The following is a 21,263-nucleotide window of genomic DNA, read 5'->3' on the forward strand; positions in this document are numbered from 1 at the left end:
CATGTTGTTGCTGCTTGTGTATTTTGTTTTGTGATTGATTCTATATGTAAGTTTTGCTTTTTTCTTCAGATTTTTAATGGGTTTTCTTGACTTTTAGGGGGTCGCTAGCCAGCCCAGTTTTCTCAGTAAGACAGAAAAAACATTTTAAATGTTTAATTTAAACAGTTTAAATGTTTAATTAAATAAGAAGACACACATATTGACCTTTTTGAAAATTAAATGGACAAGAAGTAAGTGGTTTCTCATAGATACAGTATATGTGGGGCTCCAGGCAGTATGTCTGTTAGCTGAAATTCAGTGTGATGAAACTGCATCAGATTAAGCAAGAAGAATTGTGAGAACATGGGTATAGTCACAACAGAAGACACTACTCTGCATTAGAAAATGGGTGGTGGGAAGACATCCACTAAATTTGGAAGTCATCAGTTTAAAATTGACTTAGAGAAAGAATTAAGTCTTCCTCAATTTTCTCTTAATGATTTGAATTGGTTGGGCATAACTTCATATGAATACTGTAAACATAGCTGGCCTGAATTTTATGTAAAACATATACATAGTGTGCTTTTTGATTAGCTTTATAAACTAGCAAAGGATGATACCAAAAAAGAGTGTTATAAAGCCCAATCAACTCTGCATTTATTTAAGTTTAACAATTATAACGTTTGTTAAGTTTAGAAATTACACAAATAAATAAAAAGGCAGTACCAATTAGATAAACCTGGTAGGTTTAGATATGAACTAGAATACATTGATAGCAGAATAATAAAATGGTATTATGTGGACTGTCCTATAGATGGCAGTTCCTACTTTTGAAGGATCCCCATTTTCTTCTTCTGTTATTTCTCCTCTAGGATGAATAGGCTTATCAATATTCCCTGTGCTTGCTTCTGCCTAAAATTTAAAAAGCAAAAAGCAGGATAGTCCACTGGATTCAACCAACATGAATAAAATTTCCTGTAAGTAAAAAAGAAAAGAAAAGAAAATGGAATAAATCAGGCTGAAAGGTTAAGCTAAATCCTGCTCAGAATTGTTCACTTTGTTCATTGCAGGGAAAACTTTTACAATTTTATATATAGGGGCATTAAAACAAAACAACAACCCTTCCTTTGGCTTTTTGGAGATGCAGGGCCCTTCTCATTCCATTAAAATATGGTAGGTCCAAGTAAAAAAGGGAGAACAATTGAAATCTCATTTGTATAAATATAATTATACATTTACTTCTTTGGGGATTTTTTTTAAAATAATTGATCCTTATCTTTTTCATTTTGCTTTCTAATTTGGCTGTGTAACATTATAGGATCTTAAACTGAATTTTAGCCATTTTAAGGATCTTCTTAGCCATTGAAATTTAATTTGTATTAAAGCACAGTGGACAAAAATGTCATATAACAGGCCATATTATTGAGTCCAGTGAAATACCTCTGATATTTATGACTCCTTAATCCTTACCTAAATATTACTGTTTTAGTGCGCCATCCTTTAATTACACATAACTCTACTTTTTCCTCTACTTACTCTACATAATAACTATGTGGAGGAATATACTGTATTAAGGCATTTAACTTTATGCAACTATAATAAGGCATTTTCTTCTTTTTTTACAACATGCATGTCTATGCTATTTATTACAAAAGTGTAGAATATAAAAGCAACAAATATATTTGCTTTATCACACTATGATGTAATAAAATGACTCTGACAAACTCTTTTTCCCCCACATGAATTATCAGAATAGCAAACGCCACAGTAATATCACTAACCTTGCCAATTTTCCCAATAGAGTTGCTTTAATACATTTGTCCAGAGGAACCACTGCTAAACTGGTGATATAAAAGGACTGATCTTCCTTACAAAAAGAAAGAAAAACAATATTTTTCTTAAAACTTAAGTCCAGTTTACTGGAGGGGGGAATAGCTAGTTGTTTTTATGGCATACAATAAGGTGCAGATCAAGCATGCTTCCCAACAATCAATGGTCAGTTTGGAGAAGGAGACAACACAAATCGTACGCTCCATGCTTTGCCTTCCTGGCATTGTCAGATGCCAGTGAGATAATCTCAATTCCTTTTCCAAGATATAAACTCTGAGGGGACCGCAAACTAGAAGAATTTCACTACAATCTGTGTACACACAATAATACCTAAAATCTAAGTTCCCTTTCAGTTTCTCTCTCCACTGCAAATCAAGGGACAGAGAGGGCTTTATTTAGATGAGGAGCAGGTATCTACCTAATGCAAACAGAGACAGTAGGAAAGTGTGATTCAAATGCATCCTACGATAATTAGGTCTTTGTTGTCAGTTAATAGATAATCCTCTCTGCTGACGAGAATACATTAGTTTGGAACAAATGCTTACTAGTGTGAGCGCTGGAACAGGCAGTGACTAACAAGCTTCTGAAATTTGTTATGTCAGGAAGGAGGAGGAACTTAAACCGAGAGCTCTCGCTTTTCCCAGAGAAAGAAAACACTGAGCATACATGTGTGATCTTGTGCTCCAAAGCTGACAAGATATTGCTTCATAAAGATGGGCATTTGGGTTCTTGGTTGCCCTGTGGTGTATTGAAGGAGTTGCTCCTGAATACAGCTGTTGCATTGGTGAAATTAAGGGAAGAGAACAAAACAGCCACAACAAAAACGCTGGAAGTGAAACCTTGCTCAACATTTACTTAATGTTCATCAATGATTACAAAGTCAAGCACAGTTCATTGCAAGGCACTCAGGTATGTACTAGTATTTATATATTTCATCTCTGTGTGCATGTCTATGGCATATATGTAAATAATACATGAATACTATACATAATCATAAAATCAGTGTGCCAAAGGAGGGCACATTATACGTTTGAGAATAATTCTGGAAAAAAGACAGTTTGCCAAGCTTGAGATCGTCTTTTTCTCAGCTTGAGAATGACATAAACAAATGTATTTATTTAATGGTCTCCCGGTCTGTAGAAGTTTATGATATGAGCTGTTAAGTTTTCCTCTCTCCAACTGAAATCTTGAGAAGAAAAATCTGGCAGTAGCACGAGGGCTCAAAATTTTGTGTCAGTACTTCACTCAAAATTACAGAGAAACTATAGTCCCCAGCAAATAAGCTTAATTGTGCCAATAAGTTTTCCGTATGTCAGTAAAGTTTCTTTGACCTCACAGTTATTGCAATAATTATGGGGTTTGAGTGATCTTGTAAATAGACCTACTGAGCTGTCTGTTGAAACGTCAGATAAAATCTATTTGCCCTAGAGCTCTCAGAGGAATATTTTCTTTCTTTGTGTTTATGACCCATTCTTTCTGGAATATTACAGAAGAGCTTAATAAAATAGCATTTATAATTAAATAATTGATTTTCAATTCCAGCATTCCTCATTTGTTTTGGATAGGCTACCTTAATTTCTAGTTTGCTTTCTGTCGCATGCAGATTTCTCAGCAGCATTTTTGGAAGTGGGTTGTATTGCTTTCTTCCTAGGGTTGAACTGTAATAAACTTAGGCTTTCTTCCTCCCTTCTCTATATAAACGTGGTTTATCCTTTTTCTTTGTCAGCAATATAGAGGCTTTTTTGGTATTTCACCATTAAAAAACCCCATGAATTTCTAATTTCCTGAAGTGGGGTGTTTATATAAGAAGAGATCTCCCAGTGTATATAGAAATGGGTTGTTATCTCTTGGGCATTCCAGCCATTATTACTTTTAGCTGTAATCCCAGGTTTATTCGCGTGGCAGTACTTTGAAAAAGGAGACATGTAGAATTGCAATGTTTGTTTCACCTATATATTAATATGACAAATAGGTATATTTATCATTCCACTGGGGAAAAAAACAACAACTGACTTCAAAGTATACAATTCTGAATAGATTAAACTATGACTGATAAATATGTATTTTGAGCAAGAAACTCCCATGTCTAATGTCCAAACGTATAGAGTTACTGTAGTTATTTGAGCAGTACAATGAAAAAGTTTTTTTGTGCTGAGAAGAATGACATTTCTGATTTTATCTTGAGATAGCTCATTTAAATTCTAGCCCGAGAAGTGAATTTCTGGAATAAAACTTAACATACCTAAAACAGGATCTTTGGTTATTTCTTAGGTTTGTAACACACTTTACTGTATTGTCAAGGCAGGTGACACTCCTAACAGATTGGGACCCAAAGCTTGAATGATGTACTTTTGTGCTGGCTGGAAGGGCCTCTTGAACCTGTGGGTTTTTTAATCCAACTTTCTGTCTGCTAAAAGAGACTTGGCCTCTGTATTTCTGAAATATTAATAATTTCATACGTGTGGGTCTAATTCATTATATCCCCATTTTATAGGGAGTCTCAGTTTCAATTCCTGAATTGAATCTCCTTCAAGATCCAGGAGGGCCACTACCAATCAAAATATAGAACTTTTGGCAAGAGTGAGCAATAGCTCAATTTAAGATAGCTTCATGTGATCTATCTTGGGAACACTGCCCCAGAGCATCATATATTTCATTCTGGATCCTCTTCCAAGTCTTTCCCAAGCAGCATTCCACCCCCCCACCCCTCACCCTGTCCCATGGAAAATATGCACAGTATTTACTTATTTGTTTCTCAGTAATGACAGACATTCAGACTGTTGCTTGATTCACTTCTGCCCAGTGGGGCAAAGAAGAAGACAGAAAATCACATATGCAGTCCTATTCAAAGCAGAAATTATATAACAAGCATTAAACTTTAAATGTTGATTGTATACATTTAACTTCATAAGGTATAGCCAAAATTTCATATTCATAAAGCATGTTCCAAATTAAAAGTAATTACAGGCTTAAGCCTTTTTTGAAAAAAATTGTAATGCTGACTGGGTGCTTGTTCACATATTTTGAAACAGAAATTATAGCACTAGAAATGATGAATGGCAAAGAGGTGGGTAGCAATTCAACTATCCCCCCCCCAAAAAAGATTTGAATAAGCCAGAACAATTGGTCTCCTTGGAATACGCAGAAATGCAGGTTCAAATTTTGTTTTGCAAAACACAATTGTTATTTGTATCTCTCAATTCTCATGTGGCTTTCTTGATTTTGGGTAAACATGAACTGGACAATGCAGTAGCACTGCAAAGAAATACATATTTGAAGGTTTTCAGTATGCAAGTTAAAATGCCAAATTATGCCAGCTTCTTTGTATGTACTTTCTACTTCTTTCTACTTCAATGGCTAAGTCTGTTTACAACAAATACCTTTAGACAATGAAGGACATTGGGTGTAGGTATAGGTGGGTGGGTGTAGCGATAATTCGGGTAGGATAGCAAATGCATCTCCCATATTTATTGGGATGTTTGCTTTTATTTTACCAATTCCTAAATTATATTTTGCCTTAGTCTTTCCTAACCTGATGCTCCCCCGTTTTATTATGACTAACTATACTTCTAGTTTCCAGAAGATGTAGCCAACACTTAATTGAGAACGTTAGACACTGAAGTTTATATTGTTTCAGTGAAACAGAGCAATTTTAATTAATAGTTTGGATATGCATTTCCCATGTTTTCAAAATGGAAAAGGTGCAAAAATGATGACAAACCCTATAAGACTGAAATAATTTTCTAATATAAAGTGAAACATAAATACTTCTTCCCAAAATTCAGGAAAAAAACCCCATCGACATGGGTGCCATGGACTTCCCTATTTATGTATAATTGCATTGCTTCATCTAGCGCTCAGTTTCTTAAAAACTGTTCGATGTGCCATGCAAGCCACTAAAAGATGACCGATCCTTGGTGTAGGGAATTAAGGTCTTTCCCTACTTGATTGTCACTTTTGATTACTCTGTATTAGTGATTTCCCCCTAAAGCATTTGACACGCTGTGTCAGTTTTGCTGTAAGTATAGTTTGAGGAGGCTATACTCATCAATCATTTTGTTAGTGGTGCTTCAGGTGATACAAGGCAGTGAGACATGGCCAGCACCTATTAGCTACATTTAGCTCTGGACTTGGGCATTACCATTCAAGGTCTATTCTGCTTTAGGTAGCAGAAGTACCCAGTTCCGTCAAAATCTGTGGAGTTAGTGTTAAATCCCTGTTCAAGAACAGCTGGTGAAATACCAGGGAGGGAGGGAGAGAAAGAGAGATCATATACTCAAGTCCACTGTGCAGTTCTGCTGCATCATTAATCAGCCGCAAATTTGACTTGATCTGGGTCTTTGGGCCAGAGGTAGCTTGGCAAGTTAAAAGCCTCCTCTCCTCCTTCTCCTGCCACATTTCCCAGCTTCAGCAGTTGCTCTCTAGTCAGGGGGCAGGTAGAAGTGGAAACCAATTCTAACAAAAGGCTGACCCTGAAACTCTAGTCATGTATCAAAAACCTCATCAGTCACAGCAGTACTATGATTGGAAGATGGTTTTCCTGTCTGCTGGGGATGTTGAAAAGAAAACTTCTGGAGAGGGGAAAGCAGTCTCCTCTGCAGGAAGAATGCGGACATCAGCATCCAGCACCAAACCGGAATAGATCCTTTCAGGATTGGCAATGGGGATGGCAAAATCTGTGCCAGTTTAATTTGCTGTATTCCACATAAGAGTTGTAACTCTTGTATTGTAACTGAGCAGCAGACCCTTCATAGGATAAAAACCAGGGAACAGATTAAGTATGATCTATACGTCCTTGATGCTTGGAATAATTATGATGCCCTAATGGTTCAGCCTATACTACTTTGTAATGAAGTCAACACATGGTACTGTGTGGAACACATTAGGGGAAATGATGAGTGGTTCTCCTGGCTATGTTTCCCTTCTAACCAAGCCTTACCTGCAAGTGGGAAAAACAACCATCAGTTGCTTTCCTTAATGTATGGTGGGGCAGAGCTATGGGAGTATAGGTGGATTGAAGCAGTGCATTTAACTGTCTGCCAAGTTGCTAAAGAATCACAGCTATGGGAGGTGTTCTGCACCTATGAATGTCAGTCAGGTCAGCGCTGAACAGAAATGTAGTTTTTTAGATAAGGACCTTGCATAAGATCAATATCTGTTTGGAAAGCACAGATCAGCATTATGTGGATAAAAATCTTCTTTCGAAACTAGGCATCTAGTTTCTCCTCCAAACCACGCCAAAGTGCCAAAGAGGGCAGTGAAAGGGAAGGGGTGTGCCCACAACAGCTTAAATTGGCCAATAGGAGCTGGACAGATCTCAGCTTCTATTGGCATCATCAGCCAATGGTCAATGGGTGGGCAAATAAAGAAGCAAATGAATTATTTTGCTTATTATTCTGCCTTTTGTACTTTCTTCTTTTTGACAGATGTGTCCAATCCAGGGGTATTGTATTATTACCATTAATTTTATTATAGTGTTCTGATTACTGGATTATGTATCTTGCCTAAAGTTCAAATTGGACTGAGATGATAAATAAATCCAAGAAAGAAAGAAAGAAAATAATAATAAAATAAATAAAAAGGACATTATTATTAATATTTTGATTGTTATATTTTCTCCCCCCCCCCCAAAAAAAGCTGTGGGCTGCAGTTAAGAGCATGCAGTGTTATATACAAATGGTTCCTGTGCTTTGTTGTGACACAGGTAGTGAAAGCTGAAGAGGGGCCCACAGAGTGCTACAACAGAGTGGATTGGCCTTATTGGTCCCAAATTGCCCTGTCAACCCTACTATTCATTGAGAGAATATACAGTTAATGAGCAAGTAGAAGCACAGCCTGTTCAAACCACTGTTTGATTGCTCCTTTTCTTGCTCCTTCAAGTCACCCAATGAGAGACATGAATGAACAGACTCTCATTTGGTTCCTTACTCTGTGCTAATCCCTGCTTTGTTGCCCCAAGAGAAAACGTGTACTTCAGCAAGGAGAGCACTGCAGAGGGAGAGTGCAGGTGAATAGACATAGATAGAGGCATCTGGCTCTTGGCCTAGTCCTTGGTATCAATAGAAGAACATCCTCAACATGGAGACAGCATCTGCTTCTGAAGGTGCTGATGCAAATGCTGATGCTACTTCCTCTTGTTAACCCTCTCTCCCTGGAGGGGCCAAAAAGGAAGGTGTCCTTAATCTGCTCTACACTGCTTTTACCCAGAGAGATAATTCTGAGAAACAAGTTCCACTTATGACCAACTATTTATATTTATATTTATATTTATAAATAAATTTATAAATAAATTATATTATATAAATAAATTTATATTTATATTTATAACCCTAATGTTTCCTTTCATTATATCCAATTAATATAGATATTACATACTTATGCTTATATATATGCTTATATATTGTATAGTCATTTCATGCTTATGCTTATATATACTGTGTGACAAAATAAATAAATAAATAAAAATAAATTTGCTGCACTGCCAAGAGAGCAAGTGCACCTTCTCACTACGTAGCACTGGATCCACGTTCCACTCTACAAGGAGTGTGCTCAAAGGACGGGTGAGAAAAAGAAAGGATGATTATTATCCTTGATTTTTGGTTGCTTGCATTATTTCCCCACCATCCCCCAAAGTGGTAAAGTTTAGAAAAGATCTTATCCCCATGGGATCAAGACTATTTTGGGAACTTCCTGATTGTAGACTTCCTTCCAGCATTTGTATTCCAACTTCTCCTCAAGAGGCAAGCAAATGAAGCAATGACTATTTGGGTTTATAATTACTTCCGCTTGTCCAACCATTTTGTTTCCTTCAGTATAAGATTGAGGAGCTTAGGAATTCTTTCAGAAATGCTACTAAATGCCAAAGCTCACTGCAACTACATAGCGAAAAAAGCCCTAAGAGTTGTAAACCTAATTTTACGCAGCTTCTTTTCTAAAAACTCTACACTACTAACTAGAGCATACAAAACATTTGCCAGACCTATTCTTGAATACAGCTCATCCGTCTGGAACCCATACCACATCTCTGACATAAATACAATAGAAAGAGTCCAGAAATATTTTACTAGAAGAGTTCTTCACTCCTCCGAAAACAACAAAATACCTTATACCAACAGACTTGAAATCCTGGGATTAGAAAACTTACAACTCCGTCGACTTCGACATGACCTGTGTTTAACACACAAAATCATCTATTGCAATATCCTTCCTATAAAAGACTACTTCAGCTTCAATCGCAATATTACAAGAGCAAAAAATAGATTCAAGCTAATTGTCAACCGCTTCAAACTTGATTGCAGAAAATATGACTTCTGTAACAGAGTTGTTAATGCTTGGAACTCATTACTTGACTCCATAGTCTCTACTCAAAATCCCAAAATCTTCAACCAAAAACTGTCTACTATTGACCTCACCCCATTTGTTAGGTGTTTGGGGATAGTTGTAAGTACAAAAATATATCTGCTGGACATTTTGAGTACTTCATAGAGCTTGTGGGTGCCAATGAAGTTGTGCTGTTGTGGGTTGAACACTAATAACTAAGTTGGACTGTGACTGCAGTATTATGTGGTATAATATCCAGAAGCTCAATTGCTTCTTCAATCTTTCATTAAACTGGTGAACTGGTCAAAACAAGTGTGCAAATCTAAGGCACGTCTACTGGTGACAGCGATGAGGGTTTTGATGACAGAAGGCAAGTATAATAGGCATGCATATGTTCACACATAAAAATCATAGAACTCACTTTCATATTTCAGATAGGAGGAGAATTTGCTTTACTTCAAAATGTGCTTTATTTTGAATTCAAGATGACAGCTTCATTCTCCTTAAATTTGTGGTATTTGTGATAGTGACAATTTGGCACAATCAATGGCTGGAAAGTGTAAACTTTTTCTATTAACCCACCACTTTTAGGAGCCAGTATTCATCTCTTCCTTCAGGCTTGTCAACGGAGATATAGGGAGAGTGGGTGAGAACAGCTCTCTCCTGCTTCTGCAAGTGTCCATGAGAGATAGTGAGCTTTTCTTCACTACACAGTCCAAATATTCAACTTTACATTTTTTAGCAGTTCTGAAGGACAGGATACTGAGCAGAGACAGGTCAAGAAGGGGTTCATAGGCCTTTTGACAACTTCAAAAGTTCTGAAGGGATTCCAAAAAGGCTGTTTAACTGGTGCAGAGAAGAAGAGTTGAAGCAGCCTGCTAAAAAAAGAAAACCACAAACAGACAAATATAGATGATGAAATCTTTCCCTAAGGAAGGACTGTGGATTTTTTTATTCTTCTGGAAGAAATGTAGTGAAATTATTGTCCAGTTTCTCTGCCCACATCTGGTGCATCTTAGGGTATTTTTTCCCTTCTGTTTGGCTGTTTCTGTTGAAGTAGGATGGTATACGTGGATTTGCTGCTTCTTCGTGGAAAAGTTATTTCTCTGTGTGTGAGAGACTGCTAGATATATACAGATGAGGGAATTGATTAATTTTGCAAGCAATTTACTTAGTAGTTTTGAATTCAGGCAGTGCTAACTTATCAATTAGTGACTTCTTGCACATATACTGTATATACACATACATATAGTCCTTATTTGTCTGTGAATCTCTCTGGCCATGACATCTGCATCGATTCTGTGTTTGATCTGAGAATAGTTGGTATCTTGGCAATGAGAGAACAAAATAGAATAATTAGAAACACAGAATAGCACCATAAAAATAATGTAAAAACCTGCTTTCAAAGTTTGGGGAGATGATATTTCATGAAATCTTATATTGGATATTATTGTTCTTTTATTTTAATTAAATTCATGCCTTTACCTTGCTTTTCTTATGAGAAAAACTGAAGTCAATATAATTTCAGTCATGGCACAGTTTTATTATTCAATATCAGTTTTATTATTTAAGTTACTTATTAAGAAAGTAATATGATTAATTGCATTCCCCCCCCCAAAAGAGTGAAATCAAATGTTCTCTGAGTATCTGGCAAGCTCATGGAATGAATATTTCTCTGTCTTCCTCTGGCAATCTTACTCTCTTACTAAAAATTTATTTCAATGATTGGAAGCCTAGCAAATACTGTATAATGAGTCTTATAGCAACTGCAGTGTAAGGGGGACACCACTCCACATTAAATTGACAAAATCTACTCCAATTTTGGTGGCTTTTCCTTCTATTGCAGCTCTCTAAAATGTAACATAATATTCAGCATATTCATCAGCTCTCTTAATAAATGGATTCTAGATCTAAAAATTTTGCTTAGCCAATTTCTCCCTTAACTTTTGTTTTTGTGTTCATTCTACATACAAGTTCCTATTTACTTGTGTATTTTAATTAACTACTTAAAAAAAAACCTGACTGAAACAGACACAGATGTTTTCCATCATTGCTGTTTCTTAGCTGTTAAACAGATTTTGCTCTCTTTTTCATACCAGCTTCTTTTCTTTTGCATCCAACTGTATTTTTATATGAATGTTTAGCAAGGGTTATCTTTTTAAAGTATCTACGAATGCTGATTTAGGCAATTGAAAAATATCTTTGTTCAGCCTGAGCCTCTATTCTGTTTTAATATTTTGTTTTAAATTATTTTACTTGTTTCATAGTTGGCTTGACTATATTTCCATATAAACAGAAACAATATATTCAAATTAATGCAGGCTTTTTAATTATAATAAATATATCAAGTATGACACATCAGTAAATCAAAAAGGCTGATAACATTAAGTATTGTTAAGAAATTAAAATATTGGTTTTTTAATTTGTCAGTAAAAGCTGAGAAACATTATCCAACTCAATCAGCAGTTTATGCTGTAATATTATCTAAATCATGAATTTCAACTTGTAAATTTATACCATACACAATCGCTATAATTACATTACAATTAAACACAGTTGTTCTATAATCTGTAACATCCACTTTTGTCACTATTCATTTTATATATTGCAATTTTTGGATTTACATGGCTAATATGGCTGATGGGAAAAAATTAATTAAACTGAATTAAACATTGTTGAGTTCTTTAATTCTGGGATTAAGGAAAGGAATGAATGTCAGCAATGCATGTGCTGTAAATATAATATAAGATTTGTGGTAATATTGGGGGGAAGTCCTCTACCTGATATCTTAGTAAGAGGAGAGTAATGAATTTTGTGGTCAAATTCAATCTGAAATTGACAGAAAACGATAAATAAAATTTGCTCTTTGTGGCTGGAGACTGCAATGCCATTGCCTTCTTTCTAGGGCTGACAGAGAGTAATTTGCTCAAAGTCACCCAGTTGGCTTCATGCCTAAAACAAGACAAAAACAATTCACAGTCTGGCTTTTAAGATCAGCTTAAAAACTAGCAGTCAGGAACTATGCTGCACACTAGTACATAGTACATTATTCATGAAGCTTTGGAAAAGATATTCAGGCATTGGAGAAGACTCTTGAAAATATCATGGATAGTCATGAAAACAGACAAATGGATTATACAATAAATCAATCCAGGCTTCTCATTTGAGCCATCAATAACCAGGCTCAAATTATCATATTTTGGATACTTTGTATGAAGATCTAACTCTCTTGAGAAGTCTATAATTCTCAAGAGAAAGAGAAGAGGAGAACCAACACCAAAGTGCACGGATTTGATATTATCATTGGGTGCATTTATTGGAAAAATTAAATTTGAAGGGCTATGATGAAGACATCTATTATTCTGGAAAAGGTCAATCTATGAAGTCACTAAAAGGTGACACCGACTTGATAGCACATGATCAATTAATCAATAGGAGGTCCAGCTGAATTAAGACCAAACATGTACTTTTGTACTATTTATTTTATTAAAGGTATATCTCATGACATGGTTAAGATCTTTATCTGCTGTTTGTAGACTTAAGTTAAAGTGGAATTTTGCTGTTTTCTGATTAATCTGGATTAGGCCACTGTGTGCTCAACTGAAAAAAACAAACACACAAGATAGAATATGGCATTTAGAGAAATGCTGGGGAAAGAAATGAAGACAGACAAACAGGGAAAAAACCATTATGGTACAAACATACAATTAGAATTAATTTACAGGCACATGTGTTGATTAACAATTGTATTTTCTTTTTTTTTTAGAAATCTCTTTTAAGATCTATTTTGTTCTCAGAAGATGCTGTCTAGGTAAGCTAAACTCTTTTAATGGGAATCTGATTTTGGGAACAATCCAGGTTTATGTTTTTGAACAGCTTCCTCCTAAAATCCTTCAGCTATTGTGGAATTATTGTTCCTAGAATTTCTGCCAACTTGGTCCACAAATATCTCTTGGTAGGATGATTCAAGAAAGAGGGAGAAACATCAGTATTTTCTCTCAAATGTACCCCAATGGCTGATTAATTATACCATGTCTCCTGGACAAATTGCAATGATTTGACTAGAGGTGGGCACAGTTGGCCTTACAAAATTCTTTTTTAAATTTGTAGAAGCTGAATTGACAATTTCTTCCAATTGTTCCTGAAAAAAAAACTAATTCTACAGACTTTTCTAATGGGTGGGATTTGTTCTTAGCAATGACAAGGAGAAATTAAACATTTGAATACCTTAAAGTTGCTGGCATAGGAAACTTTCTAAGGCCATATGTCAGTAATATTCATCTTTACAACATTTATCTTAATAGGATTTAAATCATCTATTATAGACTGGGCAAAGACCAAAATAATGATATTTGAATTTGAATTTAAACCATCTATTTATATCAACATTGCCAACATTAGAAATAATGGTCACTCTGGGCTGCAGTAGCCCTAACTGGAGACTGCTGGGGGCTGGATGATATGGACGAGCTCAGGGTCAAACTTGATCCCACAATAATTCTGGGGATATTCCATCTCTGACAGAATTGGGGTCCCTGTACAAAACAGGTTCATTTTTGGAAGTCTTCTGGACTCATAGCTCCTGTAGAAAAAAAGGTTGAAGCTATGACTTAGAGGGCTTCATTTGTGTGTGAGTCTGTTTATTTAAAAAAAGAATTCAAATTCTTGTTTCCTCTTTTATAAAAAATGAGTCATTCTTTAATAATACTATTTTAAAATACCATCCTGAAAAAATTAGGACAACTTTTTCTTACAACAAATGATAGTGTTACTGGAGCATGATCAGATTTTACACTAGAGCCCATATTACATTTATCCATCTGATCAGCTGAGGTTTGAGATAATAAACAATAATCAAGCTGGCGATAAATCTGATGTAGAGTTGAGGGGAAAAAAAGACATATTCTTTCTGGGAAAGATTGCAATCTGACCATTAAAAGTCCAACATATAAGTGTATAGTACTTCTTTCCTCATTTGAGAATTAAACTTAGCTGAAACAATATTATAATCTAAAAAAAGATTTAAAACTTGATTAAAATCTTCAGCCATAATGATCTTAAACTAAACTAAACTAAACTAAACTAAACTAAACTAAACTAAACTAAACTAGACACAAGAACAGTTTTTTCCCGAATGCCATCACTCTGCTAAACAAATAATTCCCTCAACACTGTCAGACTATTTACTGAATCTGCACTACTATTAATCGTTTCATAGTTCCCATCACCAATCTCTTTCCACTTATGACTGTATGACTATAACTTGTTGCTGGCAATCCTTATGATTTACATTGATATATTGATCATCAATTGTGTTGTAAATGTTGTACCTTGATGAACGTATCTTTTATGTACACTGAGAGCATCTGCACCAAGACAAATTCCTTGTGTGTCCAATCACACTTGGCCAATAAAAAAAAAAAATTCTATTCTATTCTAAACTAAACTAAACTAAACTAAACTAAACTAAACCAAACCAAATCTCTAAACTAAACTGATATTCAAATTACTTGAGTAAGACATCTGGATGATCCTTTGCATAATAGCAAAACATTTTTGCTAGACATTTTTAGGTCACTTATTTTTTTCAACATTAGGTGTATTAAGCTTATCGGCACTGTATTTTGACTATCCTAATGCAGGATTTGGAACGAGTGTAAGATTCAGTTCTGCAAGCCCAAGGGTAATCTGTAAAAGTTCACATGCCAGAACCCCTTGCACTAGAACATGTTGACTTCTTCTTTCTGATTGACTAAGAAAATCAATGTCTTTGATATTATGAAATTGCAAAGTAATTAATTCCTTTGGTATCAAGGGCCAAAGATATTAGGAAAACTGAATATGTTTTTGCTGGGATGAAGAGAACCAAATATTTGTTGCAAGTCAACTAAATGTGTTGCTTTGGTGTTTTGTGTGGAAAATGATAGAAAATAGGAGTGGGAAGAGATTTCTCTGTATTTAAGGGTTATTCTGTTATTTCTTGGTTTCCCTGTGTTGATTTAAAAATTAACCAGCTAGAAAGAAAATAACCAAAGGCTAGATTCTACAAAACCATCTGGGAAATTTCTATGATATGTTTACCTGCATATATTGAAAAACTCTTATTTTTTCCCTCTGTTTAGGAAGTAAAATTTTCTATGGTACTCACAATGCATGAAAACCTCAATCTGGAAATTCTAATCCAGAAATTAGCATGTTTTACAAGAGCCTGGTATAGGCTAGCCTTTCTAACTAATTGCCCTCCAAGTATGTTCAACCAATCTCAGAGAATCAGTTTGGAGAAGATAAGCGTAGGTCAATGTTTCTCAACCTTGGCAATGTTAGGGTGTCTGGATTTTAACCCAAATTTTCCCCTAAAGTTCACAAGGTTGAGGAAACCCCAGTGTAAGTGATCTTAGGGTTGGGTAGTCAGTGCTTAATTCAGAGCTTTCCCAGCAGAAGGCAACAGAAGCCTGTTCTGCCTCAACGGATCAGCAATCTGTCTTCCCAGCTCTGCAAAAGTTTAAGACTGCAAAAATGAGGTTAAAGGCTTATAACAGTCCATTCAGCATCTTATAACTCATCATCTCTCTGGTCTTTCCAGCCTGTTTAAAGTGTCAATTGGATTTAGCTCCCTGCTGAGGCAACATCCTCTTATAGAAGTGAGGATGAAATGAAAATTGGGGAAATATGCTGGCAACAAATGTTTACGAATCAACAGATTGCCAAAATAACGGTTAGAATTCAAAACTGAAGCAAACAGTTTCACCTCTAATGTTGGAATGATCAGATGAGATGTTAAGACTGGTGACATAAAAGGATAAGCCTCTGCTGCATGAAGTAGTGTTTTCTTCTAGTAAAGTGGAGTTTTATTATTTTGTACCAACAAGACAGTCTGTCTTTAGCAACTATGAGATGGACGCTCTTTTAGCTGTCCTAATTATTTAGACTGAAGCCAATTCCTAGTTTGTGGAGGCTGTAGTCTCTCCATGGTACATTGTCACTCATGGCCATCTACTTGACGCACAATGCTGATGGGCTAACAATAATAAAATAAGCAACAATTTAAAAAACAATTTAAAAGACCACAAACTCAGAATAACTCAAAAACACAACCGTATCCAGACAGGCACATCAAACACTTTGATTCAATCCTCAGGGGAAGGACCAGCTCTTTAGTGCTTTACAAAAAGCCAAGAGGGTCGAGGCCATCCAAATCTCAGGAGTTGTGCTGGTCCTGTTCCATAGGATCAGTGCCATGATATAGCAGGCATATTTCCTGGGTACCATTAAATGTCATGACTTACTAGAAGGGATCTGGAGGATACCCATATGGCTATAATCAGTGGATAAGCAGAGATGATTGGAGATGTGGTCCTACAGATCTGGCCCTTTGCCATGAAGGACTTTGTAGGCTTCTATGACTGAGGATGTTGCAGGAGAAATATTACTACCTATGCTACTCAAAGCCCATATCACACATTTCATTTAACTTTTTGACTAAGGGACTAGGAGGCTTTAAATATTGTAAGTTGGCACTCTATCTCCTTAGTTCTTGTTTACTCTTAGTTCTGGCCACTTCTATTCTCCCGTCCATTCTGAATACCTCAGTTAATGGTATGACCCTTACCCCTTTCCACTTGTGGCTGAGCAGTGTATTGCTACTCTTACTGCATCATCTTCCTTCTCTGTGCCTCTGGGACTGACTCCAAGGGATAAGCAGGAAAGGGGCTCAAAGCCATTTAAAAAGTCAAAGATTGATGGACAAAGTAAGAATTGAAATGTTTTTTAAACAATAGAATGGGGATGGTGGTGATAATGGTGGGAATGAGAGGAAGCCAGTGTTAGTGTCAGATCTACCACCTTCGGCTTGGTGCTTTGCTGGCATTCTGCCATCACTTGAGGAAGGTGGGGGAGAAAGGGGCAATCAAGTGGTATACCTTTATGATGGGAAATTGGGAGGGGGACAGATAGTTGAAGAAAAACAGTGTTTTGGAATCCAGTTCATGCTGGCACGCTGGCATCTTCAATCAAGGTGAGTGGAATTTTACCAGCCCAAACACCTCAATGTTTCCCAAAACTTCTTGTCATTGTCAGACTGGGTACACACCAGCAGACCACAGAGGAGGGCTAGGGGAAACCAGGGGTTAGTTCTGTATTGGTATGCGGGACCTTTAGATTATGCTTGACTTTACTGCAACCAACATCTCTTAGTAAAAGTGCCTTTTCACTTCAACCAAATGGAGTCGAGAGTTTTACTTCCCTGGGAGATTGGACTGAGGCAGGTTTGACAGTTAGTTTCAATTGGGGTCTAGTTCCCAGTTTAGTTTCTGACCCCTGATCAATAGAAGATTTGTATTCTAAACTTCAGAAGATAGCTTCCAAATTATATGAGAACTATTCTATTTATATAATTTACTATACCTCTTTGAAGAATAACAAGAATAACAATCAACCAATGCACACATATAAAGTGAACATTTTCTGGTAACCCTTATATCTACTGGAGGAAAAACCCAGAAGAAGTTGTTGTAGTAGGGAGAAGATATTCTGTGCTAGACTTTGTCTATCACATGTATAGCCCTGAGCTATATATACTGTCTTCTATGAAAATATATTCCCTTAGGAACCCACATCAAGTGCTGCAATCTTTGCAGCTCCCTTCCCCTAGATCAACATGCCAAGGAAGTATAACAATAAATCGGCACTCCTTGTGATTTTAAAATGCATCCCCCCAACCCAATATATTAACATAACCTCACCAGAAAGCAAGTTTAAAATTGGATAAAGCATTTTGGCCCCATCCACTTGGTACCATCATGGCCTTATTTTCAGACTTCTTGTTACTCGCAATCCCATGAAAAAAAAATAAGTTGCTGGTGAGATTATATAGTCTGGAACTTTAAAAGCAGGAGTTAACAATTGTTTTGAACTGTGATCAATATTTTAAAAAAATATAGAAAAATTATATTTCCTGACCAGTTCCAGTAAGTAACACAAGCAAAATCTTTAGGTGCCATTAGGGATTGCTGGGGGAATAGTCTGCTCTGTTTCAACTGAAGTAACCTACTACTTTCAAGTGTAATCACGGCCACTGTCCTGTTATTGGCATTAGAGTATAATTTAACTGCCAGTTGGGTTGACTTTTGTAACTTGTATGTGAAGTGAAAATGGCAGCTTGCCCTTCACCTCAGGTAGCAAAATGCTTAAGGGTTGGAGAAGCATTGCAATCATGCAACCTGCAATTTTCTGGGCCTGAAATGACCATGGTGGGTATCTCTACCCTGGAAATTTGCAGCATGGCTCTACCAATGATAGGATGAATCTTGGATGAATGTATATCATATCATTTCTGGCATAACATCAGCACTGATATATTTGAGTGCTCACAGTGAAACTTATCCCCTTCCTCAGATTAACAGTATTAGTTACTATTACTAGATTATTTTGATTGGAGAGGAGCAACCTTTGGAAGTCAGGAAGCCTCACTTCTTTTTAGAAGGGCGAAAGCCAAACAGTTGGTGATGCCAAGATCTAAATGGAGCTGGGTCATATCATGCATGCATGTAGACAGAGCAAAGGTTTCCTTATTTTTTGTTAATGAGTTTTGGGCTGGGAGTCCTGGGCTGCATTTCTTTCTTGAATCTAATATTGCTATTGGTGCTGTAGTTATACTGCTGAGTTTTGCCTGAATTGGGGTGGAAGGCTCTTTAAACCCTGCCTCTGGAGCCTCAAGTCACCCACCTCCGATTTAGTTGAATGGGAGATTTCAAGAGAATTACCTGTCCCATCCACAGGCAGCTGAACTCTCGGTTCTCATAGGATCACCACATTTATGTTTGAGTAGGACTGTTTCTGTACTCATCAGTCTGCTAAAGCTGCTTACTGTTCATATTGCTGCCCCAGAAGTGAGGGTGGCCAGGAAGTGAGGGTGAGGAGGATGGTGGGGGCGGGGGTTTCTTTTTAAAAATGTATTTTATGTAGCCTTAGCATTGCTTTTTTCCAGATTAAATGTTGGGGATGACTGATTAAGAAAGCAACATTTGGCATCCATCTCACTCCAACATGTCCCTCTGTGCATCATCTCACAAGGAATCTTCTCATTTGCCACCAATTCAAGATCTCGGCTGTAGTAAAAGAGAAGCCAAAAGCGCCATCTCTGAGCAGAGCTCTCCCATCCCTTTCAGCTGCAGCCAGGCTGCTCTGACTGTGGAACACAGCCCGATCTACATTCCATCCTGTTATATGGAGAACAGACCTGACTACTCAGCCATGGCTTTCTACAGCCCTTCGATGATGAATTATAACATTCCGGCCAATTTCAGCGATTCAGAAAATGCCACTTTAAGGCAAGCGGCAAGTCCAAGCATGTTGTGGTCCAGTTCTGGTCACATCTCTCCTCTGACAGTACACTGCCAGTCATCGGTTTTATATGCAGAGCAGCCAAAAAGCCCTTGGTGTGAAGCCCGACCTGTGGATCACGTCTTGCCTATTCACAGGTAATTTAAAAAATTATCTACCGTTATCTAGTGCTAAATATTCAATCCAGTGTCGTATGACCAAAAAACAGAGTCCAAAATGCCTAGGCAAAATGTCTGAATAATTGTAGTTAAATGTAGGTCATGGGGTGAAGAAACAGAGTGATTTCTAAAAGATGATAAGCCTTTTCCCTTCCTTGGAAATCTGTCCAATAGCAGCTTGAAGGGCCCATATCTGATTTAAATGGAGAAAATAGCAGAAATTATTACCCCATTATTATTATTATTCCGCTATCTTCAATTATTCCGCTACCTTCAATTTGCTTTCAAAGCTGGGACAGCCAATCAGAGATACCTCATGAATATCTATTTTGCCTCTCTGCTTTGAAATAAATAAAGGAACTTCTTAATATTTATCCATGTTCTTAAGTAACTCTTATTTAAATGAGAATATATGAACGCAGTTCAGTCACAGGTTTAAATATTGGAAGTCGGAGTTAAGATGAAACTTGAACTTTCAGACATTTGGCTTGACATTTAGGGGATGATGTAAGAGAACAGAAATCTTGGGAAAAGGCAATAAATATATTCAGAAGAGGACTATTTTTAAAAATATTACTGAGTTTTGGATAATGCAGAATTGTACCTGCATAGTAGTTGTGATGTATGCTAGGAACAGAGTTCAGTGGGATTATTTCTCATTTCAAGTCTGATTTTTTTTCTTTTAAGAAAAAAGAAGCTATATTTATTAAATAATTTACTTTTTTCTGGAGAATTCTTTTTCTGGACCATCCATATGCAATGAGTGGAATTAGCATATGATAGACTCTCAGTATAATTGGAGAAAACAAATCCTGTATTTTGATCCTACAGTGGTCAACTTGGGAAGTAGGGGAAGTACACAAATAGGACATGAACACCGTACCCTTCTGTTTTCCTCAGAAATTGGCATGCAGAGGTGCTGATGCTGGAGAAAATATATAACTATCAGGGCAAGTAGCCACTGATGGTTTTCTACCCTTCATTAATTTGTCTAATGCCATGATAAGACTGCCCATATCAGTGGCCATTGTTTCATCCTGTGGTAGCAATATTAACTTTGTTTTGTTTAATTGATTTACTAGAGATGCACAAAGCATTTTGTATTAATTTTGCATTTTGAAGTTAGAAGTTTTAAAAGCCCAGCTTTGTGTTCTAGCCATTCTGGACATGTTTCAACTTGGTAATAGCTTTATTTCAGTTTGAAACAGGTGTTTCAATCTTAAAAGGGGATTTTCCAACCATTCTGGGAGCACTCAGAATTTGATTTCAGACCACCCCTATAATCAGAGGCATTTTAAGAATTCCTATCTATTCTGAATTTCCCATCGTTCAGCTTTATTGTATAACTCTGTGCTTGGAAATAAGTTTGTGTTCATGGAAATCAAAATGGTATTAGAGAACTCTAGGGTAGAAATCTTGCCAGGTATAGAGATTTAGTAGGTTAGTGGCTATGAAAGAAACTAAAGTTACTGGACAAAGGATGATAAATTTTCTGGATAATATAGAATTTCTTCTGCAAGTAGCATACAGTCTACTTGTTCAAGAACAGTTCATTAATAAAATGACTATGGGAAGATTCCTGGTGTAACACTTAGAAAATGATGAAATACCTGAATGAGGATAGAATGGGGAGCC

General features: G+C 36.5%; 1 protein-coding gene across 1 annotated transcript in view; it reads left to right on the forward strand.

Moving 5' to 3' along the window:
- Positions 1-2,429: 2,429 nt before the first annotated feature.
- Positions 2,430-21,263, forward strand: part of ESR2 (estrogen receptor 2) — a 71,269-nt gene continuing 52,435 nt past the window's right edge. Inside the window, exons 1-3 of the mRNA XM_058162898.1 lie at positions 2,430-2,718; positions 12,896-12,940; positions 19,115-19,607. Of these exons, the coding sequence (XP_058018881.1) occupies positions 19,174-19,607 (434 nt within the window). The 5' untranslated portion in view covers positions 2,430-2,718; positions 12,896-12,940; positions 19,115-19,173. The remainder of the gene's footprint in view (positions 2,719-12,895; positions 12,941-19,114; positions 19,608-21,263) is intronic.

This window comes from Ahaetulla prasina, chromosome 1 (assembly GCF_028640845.1).
Source record: "Ahaetulla prasina isolate Xishuangbanna chromosome 1, ASM2864084v1, whole genome shotgun sequence".
Lineage (NCBI taxonomy): Eukaryota > Metazoa > Chordata > Lepidosauria > Squamata > Colubridae > Ahaetulla > Ahaetulla prasina.